This window comes from Orycteropus afer, unplaced genomic scaffold, assembly GCF_000298275.1.
Source record: "Orycteropus afer afer isolate SDZICR_OR568_19922 unplaced genomic scaffold, OryAfe1.0 scaffold00001, whole genome shotgun sequence".
Lineage (NCBI taxonomy): Eukaryota > Metazoa > Chordata > Mammalia > Tubulidentata > Orycteropodidae > Orycteropus > Orycteropus afer.
This window is the reverse complement of record NW_006921588.1, coordinates 33,397,815-33,422,803: the sequence shown is the minus strand read 5'-3', so window position 1 is coordinate 33,422,803 and position 24,989 is coordinate 33,397,815. Positions and strand designations below refer to the sequence as shown.

Below are 24,989 nucleotides of genomic sequence, written 5' to 3'. Positions count from 1 at the left end.
AAAAAAAAAAAAAAAAACCCTTATGGAGCACAGTTCTATGACACACATGGGGTCCCCTTGAGTTGAAGTTGACTCAACTGCAAAGAAACTCTTGCATCTTCAATGAACTGTTTTTATTTTTAAAACCACAAATTCAGAAGATGCAAATCAATTGGCCAACATCAACAAGTAGTTGCACCACAAACTAGAGCAAGATCAAGCTTGGAGGCACCATAATTGCTAATCAATTACAGAAAATAAGCAGCTGAACCCAAACTCAAACCCACTGTCATCAAATCGATTCTGACTCATCACAACCCTGTATGTCAGAGTAGAACTGCCCCATCAGGTTTCCAAGGCTGTTAGTCTTTATGGAAGCAGACTGCCTCATCTTTCTGCCACAGAGGCGCTGGTAAGTTCAAACTGCCGACCTTTTGGTTAGCAGCCTAATGCTTTAAATACAACATTATCAGAGCTCCTAAGCAGCCGAAGAGACCTCAATGCCCAATGTTATTCAAGAATGGGTAACACTACAGACTTCCCTATAACATCTTTTAAACAAAATACTGGGGACACTTTAAGAACCTAAGACAAGCGAAGATATCCTACAACAAAGGCTTGAATTTCACTGCAAATGGCAATCAAAATAATACAATTGCTAAAGCCAAGTCTCCATGAGAAGTTTTAAATAAAGAATAGTATGGTTGCTAATGAAGAGCCAGAGGAAGGGAGTTCAAAGGAAAGAAAGAAACAAAAGTTTTAAATGGCCTTTCCTTGGCCCACCCAAGCAAATATGCCCATCTAGTTAGCAAACATTTTGGGAATTTACTATGACCAATACTTGTATGTATTTGACTGCTAACCAGAAGGCTGGCAGTTCAAACTCTCCACCACTTGGCAGAAGGAAAATGAGGCACTCTACTTCCATAAAGATTTACCACCTCGGAAACCCAATGGAGGTGTCCCTATGAGTCAGAATCAACTCGATGGATGGCAGTGAGTTTATTTTTTGTTGTTGGTGGTGGTGGTTTGTTTAAGACATGTACCTTGATAACATTGTCAAGTTCAGCAGATCTGTCCCAGAATCTACGGGCAAGGAGCATAGTGTGGCTGATAACCAAACTGCACATTAAAACAAGAACTATGACAGGAATACAGCCAACTTCACAAATCTAGAGTGGACAGGGTAACACTCTCTTTTGTCTAAGATGTTTATAGAACTAATTTATATTCTCCCTTTACGTCCCTGTGTGACTCTGAGATATGTGGCAATTTTCCATTTGAAGAGCTGGATGACAAAAGAAGCCCAGAGGTTTAAGTCTAAAATCAAAACACAAGTAAATAGCAGAAGACATGGTTGAAAAACCACATCTCTCAAACCTCTAGCTGCTTATTCTTTTAAGATATATGCAAAATGAAGTTTGGAAGATAGAGTACACTAATATTTAATAAATAACTTAAGTATTTTTTAAAGGAAGGAAAGAAAATCACAGCCTTAACAGAGTCTTCTCCTTTTTCTTTTTTCCTAACTGACAAAAGTCCCAAAGAAAGAATAGGTTGTGCAGTGGGAACAGCGGTTTGATTTGGATGGAGTTAAGAATATTTGAAGGAGAGAAAAAGAAAATAAGACTAGAAGGTAAAATGGTGCCGTGAATTCAGGGTTAACAAGGCTTGGCCTTTATATTTATGAGGAATAAAAAACCTTCTTTTCTTTTTTTTAAAATTGGTTTTTCCTTGTGGTTGTCTTTATTTAATTTTCTAAACTAGTTTTGAGCAACTAAGTGATGTGATCAGAAAGTTACTCTTGCAGCAGTATCTAAGAAAGAACAGAAAAGAGGAGTGGAGGGAGGACAGAAATCTACCGCAACTGTCTGATTACAAACCACAAAGGAAACCATTATGAGCCATGTTAGAGCGGGCAACATAGGAACGCCTTAGAGAGTGATGAGATGGGGAAAAGAAGAGAGAGGAGGCCTGAATGTAACCCCAGAGCTCTGAGGATGGATAACTCATAGGAAGAAACAGTTTGGAAAGAATGGTGAACCATTTTGGAACACAGTGCTTAAGGCGATGGTAGGCCATGTAACGGAGAAATAGAGGTGTAAAGCAAAAGCTCTAGAGAGAAAGTAGGCCTGGAAAATTCCTGTCACGTGGAAGAAGAGCAGGATGTGAAACTTCAAGCTGAAAACGTGCAGACCAAAAAGAAAAATAAAAAGTCCTCTGTGGATATATACTGCGTAGAAGCCAATGACATTCTAACTCACACGTACGCACCATTTTAAAAATATAAAATCTAGAGTGGAAAGTTTCTTCAGGTAATCATTAACACAATTTAGTTAACAGAAGGCAGAACACAAAAAGGACCACAGGTCTTTCTATCAGGAAAGAACCTACATCCCACTGATAATGCAGTAATCATTAAAAACCAGCTTTGCTTTTCCATTTTTCTCAAAAAAACTGATTTGGTTCAAAACCAATTGTTCCTCTTCTGTAAAACCCAAAGAAAGTTATTAAAGCATACTTTAACTCTCTAGTATTTAAACTTCCCCTTGTCTCTGACTTTAAGCAAAAGTGATCAATGGAAAAACTTAAATCATCTAAGTTTCACATTGTTTCCAACGCAAACACCTAACATCGAGCTGAGACAACCAAAAGGCAAAATGCAGGTATGTGAGCAATTTACTCATCAGATTATCTAGACATACATATCCTGAGTCTGTGGAGATCTTTTCCTTGTTTTTCTATAGGTCTCATTCCCTGGGGCGGGGAGTTGCTCCTACAGGGTCTTGTGGGCTAGCAGCACTTACCTTTTTGGCTCTTTGGGCTATGTCTGGTGTTCTCGTAAGCAGCTTCTCAATCAGGTACTCTCTGTTCTGCAAAACAAATATCCCAACAGTTTAAAATCAAATATCATACATAGAAATCCATAGTGATTTCAAAATAGCAGATTGACTTGGGTTTTTAAGCATGTTACCTTGGCTTTCTGGAAGAATTTGCATTTTAAAAGTTCTGCTGCTGTGGGCCTGAAAGATCAATAATAAATTAGAGTTGAAACAATGACCACTCAATAAATACACTGCCTTGAAGAAACAACTTATTCCTAGAGTATTTCTGGAAGACCAATTTAGGAACAGCAAAACCAAAAACCAAATTAATCATAAGCTGGCACCATATAAAAAGAGAGCCAACTTTCCAGTTCCTTCCAAATACCTCTACTGCGAAACACATAAACTCTTGCAAGTAAAATGCACTTAACTAAGTGAACTCAGTGTTTCTAAAAGGTGGCAGACTGACTTGTCTGTGAACTAAATCCCTGTATTTATTAAGAAAGCATACAAGCTGCATTATGATCCTATCAAAGAAATTACCGCCTACTCTACACTATGAATCCTCAGGTGCAAGGGATCCACAAATCCATGTGCATAAGCACTGTCCACCCACTGAATAACCCTGCCTCAAATGGATATGAAGTACCATTTTTCAAGTGAAAATAAATGCAAACATGGTAAATAAAATACAAATCCATTTAAAAAGCCTTACTAGATCCAATCTGATCTGTCCGATTACTTCCTTGTGGTGTCATTTAACTTGTTTATCTACTTCCTACATCTTCTATAAATTGAAAGTTAGGTCTAAAAGCTTGATTAGACTTAATCAAGCATTTTTGGCAAGAATACTTCACACACAGACGATGCTACCTACTTCTTACTGCAGCATATCAGAGGCACGTAATGTTTATTCCACTGTCCATGATGCTAAAGTTAATCACTTGGTCTCCAGGCCCCAAATCTCTCTGCAGTAAAGGTGTGGTTTCCCCACTGAGATTAGCAAGTACTCAGTTGGGTAATACTTGATAGCAATGTATGAATATCAAGTGCCAAAAGGGGGGGGACCCTTTCAGCTAACTGTTTAAGCATCTTTACCTAAAATACTTATCTCATAGGGGTTTGCAGGATACTGACTTTCTACTCCCATCATAGCTTCTATATTTAGTGACTGTCATTCTTTCATGAAGAATAGCTTCCTTCAATAGTTCCCTCCAAAAATCAGCCACAGAAAGAAGCAGGTAAATCCCGAGTTTTAGATAGTTAGCAAGACAAGAGCTGATCACTTCAGAAGTAAGTACTATGGGGGGAGAGGAGAAGAGTGAAGGGACTAACCTAGAGTAAAATAGACTTAAGAAATAAACAGCCAAATACAATCCATGGCCTGTCACTGAAGCCTGGGGCTCTTTTGGGAAGGCAGGTATGGAAAGCTTAAAAAGATGGCTGGAAATAATTGGGGATGTGTGAATCTGTTACGTGCTACTAGGTAATTTTAGAAAATTATTGCTAATTAGGTGTAGAAAAGTAGTGTTGCTGTGTAGAGTAAATGTCGTTTGTAAAAGTGGTAAGGGAAAATATAGTCTGTTACTTTCGAACGGTTCAGTAAAATAAAAGGCAGACAGATAAAGCAAATGTGGCAAAATGCTAATAAGGGTTGAATCTATGTGGTGGTGCACAAGTGAACATTTTATCATTCTTTCACTTTGTCTTTATATTTTAAATGAAAAAAAAAATGGGTAGGAAAGTATTACTGAGTATCATTAGGTTTTCTCTCAGGAAATGATGATCAAAGGTACAATTATTATTGTGCTGGGGAAAGTTGTAAGTTTAATAGGAGTCCTCAGGCTTGAAAAGATTGGAAACCACGGCTTTGGAACCAGAAAGTTCCACTAAGATGTTCCCAGGGACCAAACCCAAGAATACAAAAGAATTAGGAAACGTCATTAAGTACGTCAGTGTACAAATTGTGTAAGTCTACAGAGACCATAAACTGTATTTCTATGCAAACAAATTTTCTATTTACATTGTTATTGCTCTTTCCCTCAGATTCAAGCGGAAGCCGATTACAGACACTTGACAAAGAACCCCTAGTTCCCACATCCATGGCAATAAACAGTCACTAATTACTAATTGCTTTGAGTAAATAAAGTTCTAAACAACTGGTTGGCTGTATTTTACATTGTTTGTGGGCCATATCCCTTTGCAAGCATGTTCAAATGCATGAATTGGTACTAAGATCAGGCACTAGAACACAAAAGTGATACTATTATTTTATATGATTTAATTCTAGTTATTATTTTAGTGTATTCTATTATTGATCATCAGCAATTGCTTTGGCCTCAAGCTACTCCAAACCTATTCTTTCATTTTTCTCAATAAATCTTTATTGAGCACCTACTACCTGTCAGGTATTATTCTAGGTGGCAGGCTTACTAAAATCAATATGATGTGTATAAATACTGCCTTCCATGATTTACAACCTAGCAGGTGAGAGTCAGGACACAATTAGACTGTAAGAGGGGAGCATCAGAGCATGCAAATATCTTTGAATTGCATTGGGGTTGAAGAGAGAGCATACACAATAGAACCATTCAAGAATTGGATTGAGCAAGATCTGGCATCACATTTGCTTAACACATAACATGAAACAAATTTAAAAAAAAAAAAAAAAAGCATAAAAAAGAACTTAGATTTAATTTTTTTCTTTTCTTTCTTTTTTTTAAGTGAAACAAAATCTAAGAAAACCAGGATGATTAAGGAATTCAAAAGTCCACTATTCAGGCTAAAACCCTCATCACCTCTAGTCAATACAGTTACAACAGCCTCCCAGCTGGTCACTCTGCCACTTCTTCCTCATTACAATCCATCTTCCATACAGCAGCTTACCTAGATAGCTTCTTTAAAAAAAAAAAAAACTCACATGATCCTTTTTCATCTGCACTAACAGAGGCCTGAGATAAAAGCCAAAGCCCTTTAGCGGGTCCAAAAGCTCTAGATCCTGACTCGTCCAGCCTCATTTCTCATCACACCCTTTGTGGATTCTATCGTCCAACTACACTGATGTTCTCACCATCTCTTACTCTTTCACAACAAAGCACACTCCTCTTTTCTTGCTTCAAAATTTTTTTGTTCCAACCAACTGGTACATCCTTATTCATCAGTCAAGAGCCAATTTAAATGTCATCCTACACTGGGATGTTAACCCTCCTTGGAGATACCTCCCCCCCACACCCCGCTCCTATGCATCACTGCTCCCTACTCCAAGCCCACATACCACTCTACCCATGCCTCCCTTCTGCAATTATCTGTTCCTGCATCTCCCCAGCCCACCACACTAGGTCATAAGCCCTTTCAAGGCTGGGCCCACATCCCAATACTTTGCAAAGGAAGAGCAAAAAAAAAAGACTGCTATAACTCAATTATGTACTGTAATCAAACACAAGGTAAAATTAATGCTGCTAGACATTAGGACAAAGTACCACAACTTCTGGAGCAAGATGTAGACAGAAGTCTGGGAAATGCCACACATACCTTGAGCTACAGGGCTGGAAAAATACTTTCCCTTCCCCAGCAAGGTCATTTCTATGGTTACCAAAAATGTACAGGGAAACAGCAAGCAGCAGAGAGAACTCCTTTCTTTGCACTCTGCTTTTAGCCTTCCTCAACAAACACGAATATACGATAACAGGAGAAGTGAGAAATGGTTTAAAGATGCCCTGTTCTTTTTTTGGTAGACTTAAATAATAGTTTGTTCTTATCTTGTACAAAGAATAACTAAATACCAAATTACTGGTTCCTTTTTGTGCTTAAATAAGCTGAAGTGTCCACAGCTTTGAAATAGAATCCTACATGAGCTAAACAGTGTACATAAGTATGGAAAAAATGAACTGGAAGGAAATGAGGCAAAGGAGGCAGGGAAGAAAGTAAAAGAAGGTATGAGGGAAGTTGAGGTGCATGTTGCCAATGTCATTTTAGGGTTTGTGCGTTTTAGTTGAGTTTATTCCGCAGCAACTACAAGTGCACAAGCAGTTACTGTACAACGATCAGTGCTGCCTGCCTTGGGCTGAGCACCACAGAAGAAAGAATTCTGCTGGTGTAGTCATGTCCTGCATGGCTGCAGCCAAATACAGAGCACTTCAATCTACTATAAATACAAATGCTGTTTTACAAGAAATGCTAAAATGCTACCAGCGACCTAAATAAATGCCCAGACTTTGAATGATGATTCAATTTAAAACCCTTAAAAACAATGCAGTGGTCTGCAAGCACCAACATTCTCAGAAGAAAATCTCTTAAAGGATTCCGTTCATACATATGGATGAATCAGTGCCCACTGGGACTCAGAAAAATCCTCAAAAGATTCCGAATGAATCTGATATAGTTTAAACAGTTCTAACAATGTGCATTTCTAAACTCTAACAGCTCACTGACCTCAGGCAACTCTGCTTTTCTCACTTAACCACACCCCCTCAAAAGAAATACTGTTCAAATCTCATACATTTCCTATGGATTTAGGGATGTAATATCTACCCCCCCCTTGTTTCTCAGAGAAAATGCTTGTTCTTCTTATAGTTGTTATTCCATATGAAACATGTAATCCACAGGATCAAGGATGATTTGTCTGTCTTAAGTAAGATGGTCTGCTTTGCAAATACAAATGATTCTTTGTCTATGCCAATGCAGAACACACGTTTGCTTTGGATGAGGCAAATGGTTCCAACACCCAAGTTCTCTTTCATTAAGCAAGCTCCAGGAGCTCTCAACGTCGCCAGAAGGCACAGCCCCTTCGCACTTAGCTTGGGGGTTCCTGTGCAGGAGTGAATTTGTCCTGGTCTTGATTCCTCTGTGGCATTTTTTTCATTCCTTGCTAAAAAGGTCCTCAGCAATGCCAGGAATTAGGGGTCAGCTAAAGAGCTCTGGTAGAGTAGTGGGTAAGGCATTTGGCTGCTAACTAGAAGGTCATCAATTCAAACCTACCAGCTGCTGCACAGAAGGAATATGAGGCAAACTACATCCATAAAGATTTACAGCCTTGGAAATCCAGTGGGGGGTCACTATGAGTCAGAATCAGTTCGATGGCAGTGGGTTTGGTTTGATTTAATTGCTTTTAGATTACACGTAAATGATCTACATACAAACAACAGCAATAAATATAAATAATCAAAAATCTTCTATTCACTCCTTGTTATTGTTGTTGTTAGGTGCTGTTGAGTCATCTCCGACTCATAGTGACCTCACATACAGCAGAATGCAACAGTGTCTGGTCCTGTCCACGATCTTTGCTACCTAAGCCCATCGCTGCAGCCACTGTGTCAAGGGCCTTCCTTTTTCGTTTTCTCTCCACTTTGCCAAGCATGATATCCTTCTCCAAGGAATGGTCCCTTCTTACAACATGACCGAAGTAGGTGAAACAAAGTTTGGCCATTCTCACTTCTAAGAAAGCATTCCAGCTACACTTCTTCCAGGGCAGATTTGTTAGTTCTTTTAGCAGTCCATGGTACTTTTACCATTCTTCACCAACACCACAACTCAAAAGCATCAACTCTTCTTCAGTCTTCCTTTTTCATTGTCCAGCTCTCACATGCATATGAGGGGACGGAAAATACCATGGCTTGTGTCAGGCACACCTTAGTCTTCAAAGAAACACCTTTGCTCTTCAGCACTTGAAAGAGGTCCTTTGCAGCATATTTGCCCAATGCTATACGACATATGATATCCTGACTGCTGCTTCCATTGGTGTTGATTGTGGAACCAAGTAATATTAAGTCTTTGACAACTTCAATCTTTTCTTCATTTATCATGATGCTGCTTATTGGTCCTGTTGTGAGGATTTTTGTTTTCATTATACAAAATATGAAGTGTAATCCATACTACAGACTGTAGCTTTCAATCTTCATCACTAAGTGTTTCAAGTCATCCTCACTTTCAGCAAGCAAAGTTGTGTCTTATGCATAATGCAGGCTGTTAATGAGTCTTCCTCCAATCCTGATGTCACGTTCTTCTTCATATAATCCAGCTTCTCAGATTATTCATTCAGCATATAGATTGAATAAGCATGGTGAAAGGATACAACCCTGATGCACTCCCTTCTTGATTTTAAACCACGCAGTGTTCCCTTGTTCTGTTTGAACAACAGCCTCCTGGTCTATGTACAGGTTCCTCATGAGCACAATTAAATGTTCTGGAATTCCCATTCTTCTCAATGTTATCCATAATTTTTTATTATCCACACAATCAAATGCTTTTGCATAGTCAATAAAACACAAGTAAACATCTTTTTGGTATTCTTTGCTTTTAGCCAAGATCCATCTGTCATCAGCAATGATATCCCTTGTTCAAAGTCCTCTTCTGAATCCAGCTTGCATTTCTGCAAGTTTTCTGTCAATATACTGCTGTAACTCTTTTTGAATTATCTTCAGTAAGATTTTACTTACGTGCGATATTAATGATATTGTATGATAATTTCCACATTCTGTGGAATCACCTTGTTTTGGAATGGGTACAAATATGGATCTCTTCCAGTCAGCTGGCCAGGTAGCTGTCTTCCAAATCTCTTGGCACAGCTGAGTGAGTGTCCAGTGCAGCATCACTCCTCAGCCCACTCTGATCTGGTTTCTGTTGCTGGAACTTTTCTCAGTGGTTCAAAATCATCTCTCAATTCCCAGGCTCCACATCTTCTCCTTGGTTTCTCAAGAACTAGTATTGAGTACGTGGTACAACAGACCAGACACTATGTGTATAGAAAGATGAGAAGCACAGGCTCTCCTGAAAGATGTCCAAATTCATGAAGAAGTTAGGTGTGTAAATCAATAAATATAGCATTGTGATAAGCATGACTAACAGATATTCAATATTCATAATAGTGTAGGAAAACTGAAAGCTGCAATAACTCCATTTCATTAAGGTAAAAAAAAAAAAAGGCAAAAAAATGAATGGCAACCCTAATTTCCTGAGTACTTGGGACCATCAGGCACTGTGCTATCTGCTTTACATGCCCTATCTCATTCCATCCTACTTGGAATCCTAGGAAATAGGTGTTAGTAGTCCCATTTGACAGCTGAAGAAACTGAGTCATGCAGATAGTGATAATGTAAAGGTATGCCCAGATGTATATAACTCTTAAGAAGATATGACATTTGATTTAAGTATTGAAAGAGAGGTAGAAGCAGAGGTAAGGAAGAACTCTTGAATAAAATAAGCAAAGACAGAAAACATTACAAATACACATGGGTTTTTGAAGAACTGTACAGCAATTGTTTACTTATTATTAAAAAAAAAAAATTGCTATAGAATAGACACCAATTCACAGAGATGCCATGTGTACCAAGTGGAACCACACTCCATATGGTTTTCAAAGCTTTTGGAAACTGATCACCAGGTCTTTCTTCTAAGGCACCTCTGAATGGGTTTAAACTGCCAACTTTTAAGGTTAGTAGCCAAGAACTTATCCATTTGTACCACTCACTGATTTAGTAAAAGATGCCTTTAAAAAAAAAAAAATCACATCCTATATAATAATTTAACAATATAATTTCTTCCATTCTCATAAATCTTTTTTGTTTTCAACCCCTTCACGTACATACTCAATATTTGTGTATTTTTCATTAAAAGAAGCTTGTGCATCACTAACAGTGTATAAATTGTAATAAAGGGATACTGAACAAGAATGAGAAAAGATTAGGTTATAGACAAAATATCTAAAAGAAATCCTTAAACTATGAATACAATGAAGATGAAAATTACTAAGAAAGTGCTTTAAAGGAAAGACTTTTTACAGCTTCAAATATATGGATGCCTCTTTCTAAAGGATTTGAGAAGGGTTCCAGGACAAACCTGACACTTGAACTCAAATAATAAATAAAACCTGGGAAGACTTTCAAAATCATAAAGAAATAGAGTCCATTAAAAATAATGAGTTTCAATCTAACTTCTTTTCACCCAATTATAAATCTCTTGAAGAAATATATTGTTACATCATTAAGTACACTAACAATTCTGCCCTACAGAACAATTGTCTTAATAAGCTGGAATTCTGTGACTTTGCTCATCACAACCATTAGGTGAGATCTCTCACCTAGTTCAAGAATCACAAAGTCATCAGTAATAATCTAATACTAATTAGGAAAACAAGTATTTCTCTCGCTGTGCTGTAACCAAACCACACCTGTTATCACTGAGTCTATTTTGAGTCATACTGTCCCTATAAGACAGAGCATAACTGCGCCACAGGATTTCTAAGGCTGAAATATTTGCAGAAGCAGACTGCCACGTCCTTCTCCCATAGACAGTCTAGTATGTTTGAAAAGCCAACCTTTCAGTTAGCAGTGGAGTGATTAACCACTGTGCCAGCAGGCTCCCTCATTGGGCTGTAGGAAGTTCTATTTCCTTGATGGTGTGAAAAATTTGTATTTGGAGATGACATCAAACATAAGGAAAAGATAAGAAGAGGTTGAGATCAAATTAAACCCTAACAGTATGTTTATGCAATAGGAGAGTTTAAAAAAAAAAAAAAACACACTGAAAGATCAACATAATTTTGGAGGCAAAACAAGACCTACATATCAATTATAGACAACAACTGCAATGTTCAAGTAGAAATAGTCCCTATACACAACAAAGTAATAATCCCTTACATAATAAATAATTTTAAGATTATTTATTATTAAAACTTGTTTAATATCAGTTTTCAGACATAGCTCTCCAAAAAAAGTGACTAATATGAAAAAGATTTAAGGCAATTTTAGTAAAACTTGAAATAATGAAAACAACAGCTACAAAGAATAAGAAAAATAATGGACATTTTGTTTAATATAGGGAAGGGTAGTCTACTCAAACAGTATGTTGCTGTGTACAGGTAAAATGCTTAACTAGTTTCATAAAGAATTTCAGATTAAAGGAATAGCTTTTAAAAGCAGGGTCCTTCCCTGAAAAAAAGAGTTTCGGAGGAATAGTCAATTATTAAGTTTTAAAATACAAATATCAAATTGGATCCTTGGATGGATTAGGAAAACGGTAACTTCCCAGGGGCCTCCCCAGGTCTGTAAGTCTATGTTCATAGTATGTTACAACAGTAACATACTATGTTTCACATGCAGCCACGCCCAACAGAGGGAACATATCCAATGGCAATATATAGTTCATATCATTAACATTAACATTCCCCTTTCAGTGATAAAGAATACTGGACTTGGTTATCACTACCCAGGGTATTTCAAAGTCATAGAAACTAACCCTGGAAACGGACACAACTACTGTGCAGGGCAATAACCCAGGGAAAAACAAAAAACCAAAACACTAAAATTAGTTTAAAGCCATTTGCTTCTGTTTATATGATTAATCTTTCTAAAGTAAAAATCTCCTTAATCTTCTTTACTGATTATCTTTTAAACAGCACAAACAACTTGCTCGGCAACGAAAGGGAAGCTCATGCAAAATTCAATAGCTCTGCCTGGTTTAGACTGGAGCTAGCAGGACGTTCAAATCCTGAGAGGGCAGCTCAATCTACACAGTGCAGAATATTAGCCCAGCTTCTGAATGCAGCACTGCCAATTTCTTTTGATTTCTGATTTACTTTGTTTCCTTTGATCACAAACCCTACACCTAACAAGCACAGTGAACCCTATTAACACCAAAGACTTTCCTCAGCCTCCCCTAGACCCCCACTCACTCCTCTCCCTCTTTGACTCACACCGTCTTCCACTGACAGGAAATGTGGGGCCCAGAGCACGGTTTCCCTCAAGATTAGAATTATCTTTTAAATATCCTCACGTAGCCTCTCTCCATTCACAAACAAAACTCTGTCACAAATCAAATAGGTCATTAACTCAGCCATTGAGTTTGACATACCTTTTGGAAGGATCTTTCTGAAGACAGAGTGAAAGTAATTTTCTAAAGGACTTGCCATACTTTTTCATCATTTCTTTATCCTCTATTCCTGTTTCTAATGTGGGTGGATCATTTTGCAAAGTCAACATTAACACCTGCGGCAGAAACAAACATGAAGACATACTGTGAGGACAGCAACTGCTACAGTCGAGTTTTTAATTTTTCACAAAAATAGCAAAGAGCATTCTTGATAAGGTACAAACTTTTCTTCCCATGATTTTAATTTTCTGGAAATTGTGTACTGGTAGTATTCATTTCTCTTTGCAAATCTGTTCATGTACCCTTTAACTTGTATTGTTATCATTATTGTTATTATTCCATTGAAGTAACTTAAAAAATCTGCTCTGTGTGTTAAGAATGAATCTTCCAAAGATTCCCAGAGCTTCCTGGGAACTGGTTCTCACACTGCCTCAAGGGGCACGTGGCTCCAGACCCGGCATAATGAAGGCTGGGACTCTAATTGGGAAGAAGGACCAGAGCAGCAGTGAACGTTTGCAGGTCATTCATAGTAAGGAACCGCCTGTACTCAAGGCTTCTGTAACACATTATCAACCCTAAAAATAATCTACAATATCCCAGGAGGTAACATGATTTCCTTTTTTTTTTTTTGGTAAATATAAAAAACATGCAGAAAATTACTAAAAGGCCTGGCTAAATGGAGAGAGCAAGCCACTGAACGAGAGCCAGAATAAAACTGAGTTGCTAACGACCATCATCAGATCAAGAGCCCATGCTTCTTCTGAAAAAGGGCAATCAAAATACAACTTCAAATCAAAAACAGAAAAAATTTCAGTCTCTTACATTAACATCAAAATTATTTGCTCAAAAAAATGGTAGAATTTGTAGCAGACTACTGACCTGTGAAATGAGTAAATCTCATTAATGCATAAATCAGCCCTAATTTATGCAAATGTTATACATGCCAAGACTCTTTTCAAACACTTTCAGATGTGTGAATAGATGAAGGATTAATGTGGCAGCTTATTGTTCATGGAGGAGAATAGCAAACATAAGAGAGTGGGAGAACTGGAACTCTGAAGGAAAGACCCGTGGCTGTTCAGGAGGGATTAGCCAATGAGACTTTGGATGCAGATGGGAAACACTGACAAATGGGGAAGAAAGACAAGGAATGAGAAGAAGAATCTAGAAAAACTAGATGGAAGAAAAAGCCCTCAGAATTGCTTCACTGCTTTTTTCCCTTAAAGGTCATTTCAATTGTTTACACATCAGCTTTAACTTTTCAACTAAAAAAATCAGGGAGAGATGGGTAAGTAGATAGATGATTGACAGACAAAAACCTTAACCATATTAAATTATACATATACATATATATAATTATACATATATATCCCATATATAACTATAAATGTATCATTATGAAAAACAAAACAAACAAACTCACTGCCATCGAGTTGGATCTGACTCATAGTGACCCCTCCTTGGGTTTCTGAGGCAGTATCACTATGGAATAGACTGTCCAAACTTCCTTCCGAGGAGTGGAATATGTATGATTTAACATATATATATATATATAGATAGACAGATAGATAAAATATTTATATACATATAAAATGAAAGGAATGACACTAAAAACAGGGTTTGTCAGTGGTTGATAGAATTACTGACAATTATTCTCTTCTTTATGCTTATTTGTACTTTCAAATTTTTTGTAATAATTTTCTATAATAAGAATGTATTACTTTTGCAATCAGTAAAACAATTTAAATTTTTTTATCCTCAGCTGTTTAGTTTTAATCCCCCTACACTTTTATATTTGTCTAGGAAAAAAATGAAGCAATTCTGGGCCATATTATCTGTAAAATATCTTCATAATTTCTACTCAACTCAAAACAAAATCTAGTTGGGTTCATTAGCCCTAGTCCTACTGTTCCAGAACTGGGAGAAATAATGATGTAAACTGGTTAAAAGAAAAACAAAAAGCTGAGCATAGAATCCAAAACATATTTTACTTCTGAAAAACACTGTGGTTCACTTAGATCAGTAAGTCACCAACTGACACACTATGAGAGCAGAGCTAAAATATTACAGACTATTAAAAAAAAATCCCTGAAATTTTGGGAAAGCTCTTGGCAAAGATGATACCACTATGGTCTATTTTTAGATTTTCTTTGGAGAAAAAGGGGTGTTCTGCTATCAAAAAGAGTAATGGCCGGCATTTGTCACAGCAATCAACCTCCATCAACCAATCTGATCACATTCTTTCCTCAGCTCTGTGCTAAGAATGGAACACAGCTTCAAAGCTGGAAGATGTACTACTTTTGCTCTATTCTGTTCATAGAGAAACATCAGACAACATTTAACGTGGCTGCATCCCTCCATTAATTCTTCCCAGGTCTAAGAGAAAAATGACTTTATTTAAGAGAATTAGAGAGCAGATTCCTTTAAATCATATTTCAAATCAGACATATTATTTCCAATAGCAATTACTTTCATAGGAGGATATTTGTGGTAAGGTGCTGCTCCTGTTGCTAATTCAATGGCAGTTATTCCAAAACTCCACATGTCGGCCTTGAAGTCATAGCCTCTCACCTAAGACAGGAACCAGAAAAAAAGCACAATTATACAGCAGGCATGTTACAAATCACCAAGTCCATATTATGAAGGACATCCACTGCTATGCACATACAACTTTCATACTCGTTTGTTAAATCCTAGCAAGCAGGAATAACATTTTATCTACATGATGCATTTTAGTAAAATGAAAGGTTTAAATGAAATATTAGTGGATTAATGATATGTACTACTGTACTGTGTCAGTCAAAACATCATGTATTTTCACCTGTTCCATGACTTCGGGGGCCATCCAACATGGGGTGCCGACAAAAGTTTTTCTTACTTTATTCCGGGTAACATCACCCCCTGTTGCTAAGAATGCACTCACCCCAAAATCTGAAAGGGAAACAAAAACACACAATTCACTCTTAATTTATGTAAGACATCGTTGCTTACAAATACTAACTCTTCGAGCATCTCCCTTCCTGGTAAGCTATAGATTGGTAGTTAATACATCTTCCAAACATGTCCACGATGCTTTCTCCGGTCCTGTCATCTGCCATCCCCACAATTTACCAACATTGACAATGAGTCAGACAGCCCACCAGAGCAAAAGCTCAGCATACCAAATTGTAGGGATTTTCTACTACAGAAGAAATATAAGGTCATAACTGATCATAACGGATTATTTTACCAGTGGGAATATAAATGCATTCTGACAGAGGAACATATACATATTCATAAAGTCCAAAATATAAAGTATTTAGCTTTTAGCTAAGATTTACTTAAGGAAACCACTTACAAGAATACCATAAGATGCAGTAAAATTAGCACTACTGTTTGGTCTAGTTTCTTTCTTCTTTTATTTATTTATTTTGGTCATCATGATTATTTTCTAGCCTCTTTAATTCTAAATCATCAATGTTTAGAAAGTAGATTTTGTTGCATTTGAAATAATAATAACTAAATAACAACATTCATCCTTCCTTGTCACATGTTCTTGCATAACTATCACTCTCTAACCTTAACCAAAATCCTAACGGCAAACCACGATACATAAAACAAACATGCCTGGGTCTGTCCATGTGGAGCATGGACACAAAGGAGAAGCTCAGTCAGCAATGACTACTTCTTTTCCAATGTTTGTTTCTGAATAATTTTCATAAGTACAGATGAAATGGTTTATAGAATTCATGAATACTTTTCTTAATATCTAAGAAATATTAGAATTTCTTTTGGAGAGAAGATAAATTCATCAGGCACGCTGTATATAGCCAAACCAAAGCAAACCCACTGGTATGGAGTCGATTCTGACTCATAGTGACCCTTTAAGACAGAGTAGAACCGCCCCATAATGTTTCCACACCTGTAAATCTTTACAGAAGCAGACTGCCTCACCTTTCTCCCGCAGAGCAGCTAGTGGGTTGGAACTGCTGACATTCTGGTTAGCAGCCAAATGTTTTAACCACTGTGCCACCAGAGCCCCTTATACTCTATGTGTGGGTGTGTGTGTGTGTGTGTGTGTGTGTGTATGTATATATGCATCTCAGAATGCGACTGTAGAGAAGGGAACACCCTGTGATCATTATATTAATACACATCTTTCCACTTAGATTTTTACATAAAGGATAAAATTAATAAATGAAAGCACTAGTCTACTCAAGATTAGATCCACCTATAAGAGCCATGTCAAGGATAGCTGGATGGTAAACTGGTAGATAGTAATAGAAAAGAGTAGTCAACATCTCAAAACCCCACAGTATACCACACAATGTAAGACCCTCCAGACTGCTCTCATACTATTTTTATTCTTTTGCTTTGCTGGTTTCCTTTGTTGATTGTCAGGATGACAGCAATTAACCAAAGAATAATGTCAAGTGTAAGCCAAGGTCAAAATGTATTAGCTTCTGCTTTAGGTCTATAATATTAAATTATACAATTTTGTGACTTTATAACATTGTAACCAGTTCTCTGAGTTGAACTATGGTCATGTTCCATTTTATTTATTTTAAATTTACTCAACTCTCAACAGAATTTCAACTACAAGGAAAAGGAATAAAAAATGACAAATGAAGTTTCTGCTCCAACTGCTATTTCCAACTGGTTTTGCTCAATATTAGTACTGAGGAAAAGTATACTTTGAAAATTCCTATATAATTTAATTTGTATATATGAAGCCAACTCTAAAATTCTTAGAATTCTTACATTATGGTCAGAAAATTAAACCCATGTGTAAAGAAAAGTCTAGAACCAATGAATCAGACCCCTGTGAATAGTGAAAGACACAACCCATTCTCTTACTGAAGAGTTAAATGAATTGAATTATTTGTAATCATCTACTATATATGGCTAGAGAGAAACACAGTACAAGACTGTTTAAAAAATACTAATTTCAACATAATTTCTATTTTATGAAAAGAAGTTCAATAATAAATCTAAAACCTCATTTTTTATCAAAGCCATGTTATAACATGATAACATTTAATAAATATGTACATCCGTAAATAATTCAATATATGGGCAAAAGATGCTTTTAAGACAGAATGGATTCTTGGAAATGCAGCTGAAGCTGCTAAAGATTCCTCCTGAAGGATATAATCCAGGTAAAATTCCAGAGATACTTTTAGGTAAGTTTAGGTATTTTTTCAATTCACTTGAAATAGTGTTTGCTTTTGTTAGACACTTTTAAAGCTGTGTAATACACAGCAGCAATTCATATTGACAATATTCTTCAATATAGCTTTCATAATTCACGTATTTATTTATCACCTCCACTTAAAACACTCACTTTAAAGTCATAAACAGATGGCTAAATGTCTTTAAAGCTCAGAACAAAAATTCTAAAAGCAGAAAACACCAATCCTAAAATCTACTCACCCCTAAGAGTATAGAATAAATATACAAGTTGCTCCTATGTATGGCTAATATATATACAGAAAGATATATATGCATTGAGACACAGAACATTTTATCAAAATATAAAGTGTGCTTGTATAACTAGGAAAATTGGTATATTCTGTTGAGACAGATTTCGTAGGGCCGTAAGAACCAGGTGGCAATGCAGTAAAAGTATAAAGCATCCTTGTTTCTGAAGGGGTGTCTCTATAGAGCCAAAGGGAATGGAGCCAGAAACACTTGGATCAGAAACTGTAGACTTTTCTCTGACAATATGGAATAAAAGCTACACATTAAATTAGCCAGTCCATCTTCCTGTCTCCCAGAATAACTACATCTAAAACCAGAAAGAATGTGGTCATCCGTGCAACTGAAAGGCTCTAACATCTTCTGAATCCATCCACTTCTCCCTTCCCATTGTGGCTACACCTCAGTTTACCATTAATTCTTGCCAAGATTCCTGTGGCAGGCTCCTAACTCACTACCTCCCTGCTTTCCCAAGATCTATGTTCCAGGAATCGGATCTCTGTACAGACATCCTCTCCTTCAGAGTTTTTAAAGGTCCCCTGTCCCCTCAGGATGAAGTCAAATCCCTCAGCGTAACAAACAAATAAGACTCCCTTTCTTCTGCCTCATCTATCACTGTTCCCCAATTCACTGCCTGAGCTCCAGCCCTACTAAACTATTGTTAGCTGCTGTCAAGTTGGCCATGACCCATGGCAACCCCGTACACAATGGAATGAAACACTGACTGCATCTCCAGGATCTGTTGCAGAGCTGACTATTAGGATCCATAAGATTTTCTTTCATTAGCTGAGTTTTCAGAAGTAGATCACCAGGCCTTTTATTTCTTGGTTCATCAGGTATCTAGAGGCTCTAATGAAACACATTCAATATCCCAGTAACATGCAAGCTTCCATGACAGACCGGTGGTAGCTGTGCATGGGGTACAATGGCCAGGAACTGGAGCTGAACATCCTATATGGAAGGCAAGAAATTCAGTGAGATTAATATGGGGACTTCGGGTAAGATGGAGGAACAGGCAGACAAGCGACACAGACCCTCTTCAACAAAGAAAAGAAAAACCAATTGGTAGAGGTATAGAAGATAATCCTGGAACACTGAGCTTTGAAAGGAACTATACAGAAGTGGATTAGGCACCAACTAGTGGAAAAACCTCAACGAAAACAGTAAGTACAGAGATGGTTGGAGCTGCTGACTGTCAGCTACTCTGACGGGACCAACAGCCTGAATATTTCCAAGTGGTGGTGGGACCTGAGAATTGACCTAAAGATCATCCCTGGTCACGAAGGGCTGCAGGGATGACTGCCCTGGTGGACTATGACTAGGAAAGGAAACAGCAAGGAGAGAGACAAGCTCAGCTGTTGACTTTCCACTGTCAAGAGGGCACAGCCATTTTGATTGTTTACACTTGGCAGCCATTTTGGATATTTAAAGTGATCAAGGGTGCAGCCATTTTGAATGTTTATAAGTAGCAGCTATTTTGGATATTTAAAGTGACCGAGGGTACAGCCATTTTTAATCTTTACAACTGGCAACCATTTTGGATTTTAAAGTGATGGCATTCTCATTCGTATACCAGGGACCTAAGAATAGGATCTGTCTGCCAAGGTCGGCAGGGACGCACAAGAGGCTGACAACAGGAAAGGAGACAGGTGGTGAGTGTATCAGTGCTGTCAGCTAGTGAATAGAGGACCACAGCACAGCACCCTGCTTGTGTAGATAACATACAAAGAAAACGAAAATCATGGGCAAGTCACTCCAGCATACAATCACCAATTAAATATAAACACAAAAACATCACAATGCCTCAGAGACAACAGAGCATCACAGTCCACACAAAGAAACAAGATAAAGCAGGAGAATAAGGGACCAGGATACAGACCCACAACACATCCCTGAGGAAGAAGTAGCATTGGAACTCCCTGATAAGGAATTCAAATGAATTATATTTAGGTATCTTCAAAGGATTGACAGATCAAGGAAAACACAGACAAAACCCTAGACAAATTTTGGAAGAAAATACAAGAACAAAATGACAAGATAAATGAAAAATTATAAATGATTCTAAATCTACAGATAGAAATCCAGAAGATTAACACTAAATTGTCAGAAATAGATAACACATTGAAAGGGCAAAGGAGTAGAATTGATGCAATGGAAGACAGAATTAATGAGTTTGAAGACAAATACCTGAACACTTCTTTGGAAAGGGATCAATCAGAAAAAAAGATCAAAACAAAATGAAGAAAGCCTAAGGTTCATGTGGAATACCATCAAAAGGAATAATCTATGTGTCACTGGAATTCCAGAACAGGAAAAGGAAAATAAAACCACCTAGAAAATTGTCCAAGATTTGTTGGAAGAGAACTTCCCCGATACGATGAAAGATGAGAATATATCCATTCAGGAAGTCCAGTGAACCCCAAACAGGAAAGACCCCAAAAGAAAATCACTAAGACATATCATCATCAAACTCACCAAAACCAAAGACAAAGAAAGAATCATGAGAGCAGTATGGGAAAAACAAAAAGTTACCTACAAGGGGCAACCAAGATGACTAAGCTTGGATTTCTCAACAGAAACCTTGCAGGCGAGGAGACAGTGGGATGGTATATATAAAACCCTGAAAGAGAAAAATTTCCAACCAAGAATTACATACCCAGCAAAACTGTCCCTCGAATATGATGGTGAAATTTAGGACATTTCCAGATAAGCAGAAACTAAGGTAATTTGTTAAAACCAGGCCAACCTTACAAGAGATGCTAAAGGGAGACCTTTGGACAGAGAAGCAACAACAGCCAACAACAACTGACCATTAACACACATGATGACATTACTCAGAAACCCACCGAGCTATGGAAGTGTTGTTGTTGTTGTTATGTGCCATCGAGATGGAATTGGAGATACCATTTGACCCAGCAATCCCATTACTAGGTATATATCCTAGAGAGGTGAGAACCAGGACAGGAACAGATATATGCACACTCATGTTCATCGCAGCACTATTTACAATAGCAAAAAGACTAAAACAACCTATGCCCATCAGTGAAAGAGTGGATGATCAAACTATGGTACATACACATAATGGAATGCTATGCAGCACTAAAAAATAACGCAGAGTCTCCAAAACACCGCATAACATGGATAAGCTTGGAGGACATATGCTGAGTGGAATAAGTCAATCATAGAAGGACATATATAGTATTATTTCGCTGTTGTGGACAGTCAAGCAAAGGCTTATATATGGAGGGAAACTTTCTTTGTTGGTTGCCAGGGGTGGGAGGAGAGGGGAAGGAACACTCCAAAAAAAAAAAAAAAATGCATTGACCCATGTCACTTTAGTTTTGTGTATTTCACTGTACATAAATTACATTTCAATAAAATTGCATTTAAAAAAAAAAGAATTTGAGTCAATTCCCTTTTCCACAGGGTTTTCTTGGCTATAATTTTTATGGAAGCAGATCCCAGAGGCTTTTCTTCCATGGTACCACCGAGTAGGTATGAAATGCCAATCTTTATGTTAGTAGTCAACAGTAAACTATTTGCACCATCTAGGAACCTCTGTGAAACCAACTGTTGTTGTTACTGTTGTTGTTAGGTGCTATCATGTTGGCTCCGACTCATAGTGACACTAACTACAACAGAACAAAACACTGCCTGGTCCTGTGCCATCCTCACAATGCTTGCTATACTTGAGTACATCATCATTGCAGCCACTGTGTCAATCCATCTCATTGAGGGTCTTCCCCTTTTTCGCTGACCCTCCACTTTACCAAGCATGATACCTTCACCAGGGAATGGTCCCTTCTGACAATATGACCAAAGTAGATGAGACAAAGTCTGGCCATTCTTGCTTCCAAGGAACATTCTGACTACACTTCTTCCAGGACAGATTTATTTGTTCTTGTGGCATGGTATTTTCCGTATTCTTCCCCAACACCACGATTCAAAAGCATCAACTCTTCTTCACTCTTTCTTATTCATTATCCAGCTTTCACATGCTTATGAGGTGACTGAAAATACCATGTCTTGGCTTAGGGGCACCTTAGTCCTCAAAGCCACATCCTTGTTCTTCAACACTTTAAAGATATCTTTTGCAGCAGATTTACCCAGTGCAATATGATGTCTCATTTCTTCACTGCTGCTTCCATGAGTGTTGATTGTGGATCCAAGTAATATAAAATCTTTGACAATCTCAATCTTTTCTCCATTTATCATGATGCTGTTTATTGGTCTATTTGTGAGAAAGGATTTTCATTTTCTTTATGTTGAGGTGTAATCCACACTGCAAACTGTAGTCTTTAATCTACATCAGTAAGTGCTTCAAGTTGAACCAACTGTTTATTGTTTATTACTCCTTATATCCACCACCAGCCTTGCCCTCACCGTACCTGCCTTTGCACGTGGTACTTTGTCACCCAGGTACATCATTTCCTTCCCCCCTCTTCAGTAAGAGCTCAGTCTCCAGAACTCTGTGGGCATCACCTCACCTTGATACTCCAGTCCCCCAAAAGCCAAGTTAGCATGCTTCCTGACTTGCACATGAGGAAGTGTGCCATGTGTTCATGCTCATGTGTGCAATGCAATTCTTGAGACACTTGTCTGGTGTGCTGACCCTCCACTTTACCAAGCATGATACCTCCTCCAGGCTGGCTGACTATCCTTCCTGGGTCAATGCCTGGCACACAGCATTCACTCATTTATTTCAGCACCTCTGTGTTGATCATGTTATACATACTGAAGACACAGCAATGAATAAAACACACAGAAATCCTTGTTCTGTAAGATTTACATTCTAGGGCAAAAGAAGCATAATCAACGACTAAGTTTGATGACAACGCATTGCTACAGAGAAAAATGAAGCAGGAAAGGACATGTGAGAGCGTGGTTTTGAGCACTGCAATGTTAAATTGTGGTTAGGGGCATGTTCACTGAGCAAGACTTGAAGAAAAGAAGAGATCATACTGATGTCCATGGGACTAGCATTTGAGCAAAAGAAACAGCAAGTACATAGGCACCAAGTGGGCACTGTGACTGGAGATTAGTGAGGCAAGAGGGAGAACGATGTGAGGAAGAGCGAGGGTAACAGAGTTCATATGAGATGGAAAGCCAGAGAAGGACTGTGAGCAGAACTAATTACTATGACCTGAACTGGCTGCTGTCCTGAAGAGGGCAAGGACAACAAACCACTTTAAGAGACTGCTATAATAATGACTAAGGTGGCAGAAGTAGAAGAGGGATAAGAAATTGGCCCTATGTTCTGATGACTTTTGCTTTGGAGCTGGATAAAGAGAATTAAGGAGAGAAAGAGAGGAGAAGAGAGAGAATGATATAAGAGAAAGAGGTAAGAAAGTTTTTGGCCTAAGCAATTGGGACAAATGGAACCTCCATTAACTGGCTAGGAAATGAGATGGAGGGAGTGCATGAAGGCGGGGTGGAGAATACCAGGAGTCATGTTCTTCTTGTGTCAATGTTGAGCTTTTTGAGTGGAGTCCTACAACAGTTTGCGTTCGGGTATGAGCTCCGACTTAAAGACAGGAATGTGAATTTGAGGGGCACACCTGTTGAAGAAGTACTCAATACATATTTGCTGAATAAATTAATAAATTAATGAAACTACCTCACTAAATTCCCCTTATTGTTAGGCAAGGCCAGTTACATGATTTGCAGACAAAACGAAAATGTAGGCTCCCTTGTTCAAAAATGATTAAGAATTTTATGGCATAGGCACAGTGCACTAAACCCTTCTAAACACTACCCTGTGCAACTTCATAGGTCACACACCATGAATCCAGCCCTCCTGCCCATATGCTTGAAAGCTAGAGATGGGGTATGATGTGGAGAGATACTCCCCTGAATTAGAAGGAGCCTCAGATCCCCTATCTAAAAGAGTCAGTGGGACACTGATGATTCTAAGTTGACCTTCAGGTTTGTTTTCTTTGATCCTGCCTTCTAAGAGCCTTTGTAACCTTTACAACCTCTAGCCTCTAGTCTTTAGGGGTAGGGCCATTAGCAGAGGACATTCTGCATGTCCTTATTAAATGACTGAAGCATCTCTGGCATTCTGACTCTTGGCACCTTCTTTGAGTTACTGTTAGTTGTTGTTAGTTGCCATAGAGTGTACTCATGATGACCCCACGTGTGCAGAACAGAACTGCTCCATAAGGTTTTCAAGGCTGTGACTTTTTGGAAGAAGACCACTAGGCATGTCTTCCAAGACATCTCTAGGTGTGTTCAATCTGCCAACCTTTGGCTATTAAAAAACCAAACCAAACGCACTGCTGTCAAGTCGGATCCAATTCATAGCAACACTTCCTTGGGTTTCCGAGACATTATCACCTTGGAAGTAGATTGCCTAACCTTCCTTAGTGGGGCACTAAATCGTTTGGGACTCCTTCTCTCAGTTAGTGTATGATTAGCTTGATGTGCACCCATCACTTCTGCCCAATTTGTTATACACAATTTCAGTAACTCTGATAACTGTTCTCATTCTCATACGTGAATACCAAACCTCGAGGGGGATCTGTAGGGTTTTAAGGCATAGTTATCTAAATTGGAGAGTAAGTGGATCCACCAGAAAATATCACAGCCTAGCTGCCAAGGGCAGGATATGACAGTGGGTAGGTGGAAGGTGAGGCTATTCTACAACTGTGTGACTCTAAAAAGGTACTTAACCTCTCTGGGCCTTGCTTGTCTCATCGGGCTTCTCGTTTAGGATTATTTCTGTATGACTGTCATATATGTAACACTCTCCTTCTTCTTTTCACCATGTCTATAAATTCTTTAAGGGGCGCTGGTGGCTCAGGCATTTGGCTGCTAACCAAAAGGTCAGTGGTTCGAACCCACCAGCCACTCTGCAGAAGAAAG

The 24,989-nt window shown here is 38.2% G+C and overlaps 1 protein-coding gene across 1 annotated transcript in view; it reads right to left on the bottom strand.

The window, feature by feature from the left end:
- STK39 (serine/threonine kinase 39) overlaps nt 1-24,989 on the bottom strand; it is a 408,683-nt gene that overhangs the window by 232,972 nt on the left and 150,722 nt on the right. Inside the window, exons 6-10 of the mRNA XM_007946961.2 lie at nt 15,490-15,599; nt 15,138-15,239; nt 12,651-12,784; nt 2,954-3,002; nt 2,787-2,852 (exon numbers count right to left, since the gene is read on the bottom strand). Coding sequence (XP_007945152.1) covers nt 2,787-2,852; nt 2,954-3,002; nt 12,651-12,784; nt 15,138-15,239; nt 15,490-15,599 — 461 coding nt within the window. The remainder of the gene's footprint in view (nt 1-2,786; nt 2,853-2,953; nt 3,003-12,650; nt 12,785-15,137; nt 15,240-15,489; nt 15,600-24,989) is intronic.